General features: G+C 54.7%; 1 protein-coding gene across 1 annotated transcript in view; it reads left to right on the forward strand.

Annotated features, from left to right (window-relative positions):
* Window positions 1-822, forward strand: part of LOC119426791 (enhancer of polycomb homolog 1) — a gene marked incomplete at its 5' end in the record, with an annotated part of 8,751 nt that extends 7,929 nt beyond the window's left edge. Inside the window, 1 exon segment of the mRNA XM_037694371.1 lies at window positions 437-822. Within this exon segment, the coding sequence (XP_037550299.1) occupies window positions 437-822 (386 nt within the window).
* Window positions 823-1,176: the final 354 nt, after the last annotated feature.

Raw genomic sequence — 1,176 nt, forward strand, 5'->3', positions numbered from 1 at the left:
GGGGGTCTTCAGTCAGAGTAAGTGGCACCAGACACTTAAGTAGACGGCAAAATCACCACCTGCTACCAGTTTTTGAGAAGGTAGTGCACGGATTAAACTGACACTTCTTTCAACAAATAAAGAAAACCAGACACAGTTTTACTCCAGCAGGGCGGGTCAGGCTGTCATCACCCCCACCCTGCTTCTGCACCATCCCTGACCTCCCTGGGACTTTTGTATCTAAAATGTACCTTTTGTATTAAATGTTAATATATTCAGAGCGTTGTCATCATCGGACAGACATATGCAACTTGTGCGAGTGACTAAACGTCGGGACAGAGAAAGAGAGAGTGAGTGTGCCACTGTGGGCGCACTCGGCATGAGTCTCTGCATGAGACAGGCTGCATCTGCTGCTTTAATTCTCTTTATACTACAACATCTTCCTTTTTCAGTTTAGTAAGCCAGGGTCAGAGCGCCAGGGTCGGAGCGCCAGGGTCAGGGCGCCAGGGTCGGAGCGCCAGGGTCGGAGCGCCAGGGTCGGAGCGCCAGGGTCAGGGCACCAGGGTCGGAGCGCCAGGGTCGGAGCGCCAGGGTCGGAGCGCCAGGGTCGGAGCGCCAGGGTCAGGGCGCCAGGGTCGGAGCGCCAGGGTCGGAGCGCCAGGGTCGGAGCGCCAGGGTCGGGGCACCAGGGTCGGGGCGCCAGGGTCGGAGCGCCAGGGTCGGAGCGCCAGGGTCGGAGCGCCAGGGTCGGAGCGCCAGGGTCGGAGCGCCAGGGTCGGGGCGCCAGGGTCAGGGCGTCAGGGTCCCCGCCTTCGGCCACTGCTCATGGCATCATGTGCCTGACTTTTATGACCCTTCCTGCAGGTGGTGGGTCCACAGGTGTGTCAAACTCACTTACAAAAGGGGGCCAAGATCAAAATATTGTTCAAACTAAGGGCCGGTTTCAGGATCTACATGAACTCAAGTTGGATACCCAACATCTTTTCTTGGTTGCAGGTTCCTCTACAAGAGTTTGATTGGTCTCATTTGATGTTCTCAGTTGCACTTTTGACATCATAATCAAAGATCACAGAAAAAATTCAAGTGAAAAAAGTATTGCATGTTGAACATTTCATCTTGGGGGCTAGATAAGATGTCACTGAGGGCCACATTTGGCCCCCGGACCTTGAATTTGACATATGTGGTCCACAAGAAGTC

This window comes from Nematolebias whitei, chromosome 20 (assembly GCF_014905685.2).
Source record: "Nematolebias whitei isolate Nwh7 chromosome 20, NemWhi1, whole genome shotgun sequence".
In the NCBI taxonomy this organism is placed as follows: Eukaryota; Metazoa; Chordata; class Actinopteri; order Cyprinodontiformes; family Rivulidae; genus Nematolebias; species Nematolebias whitei.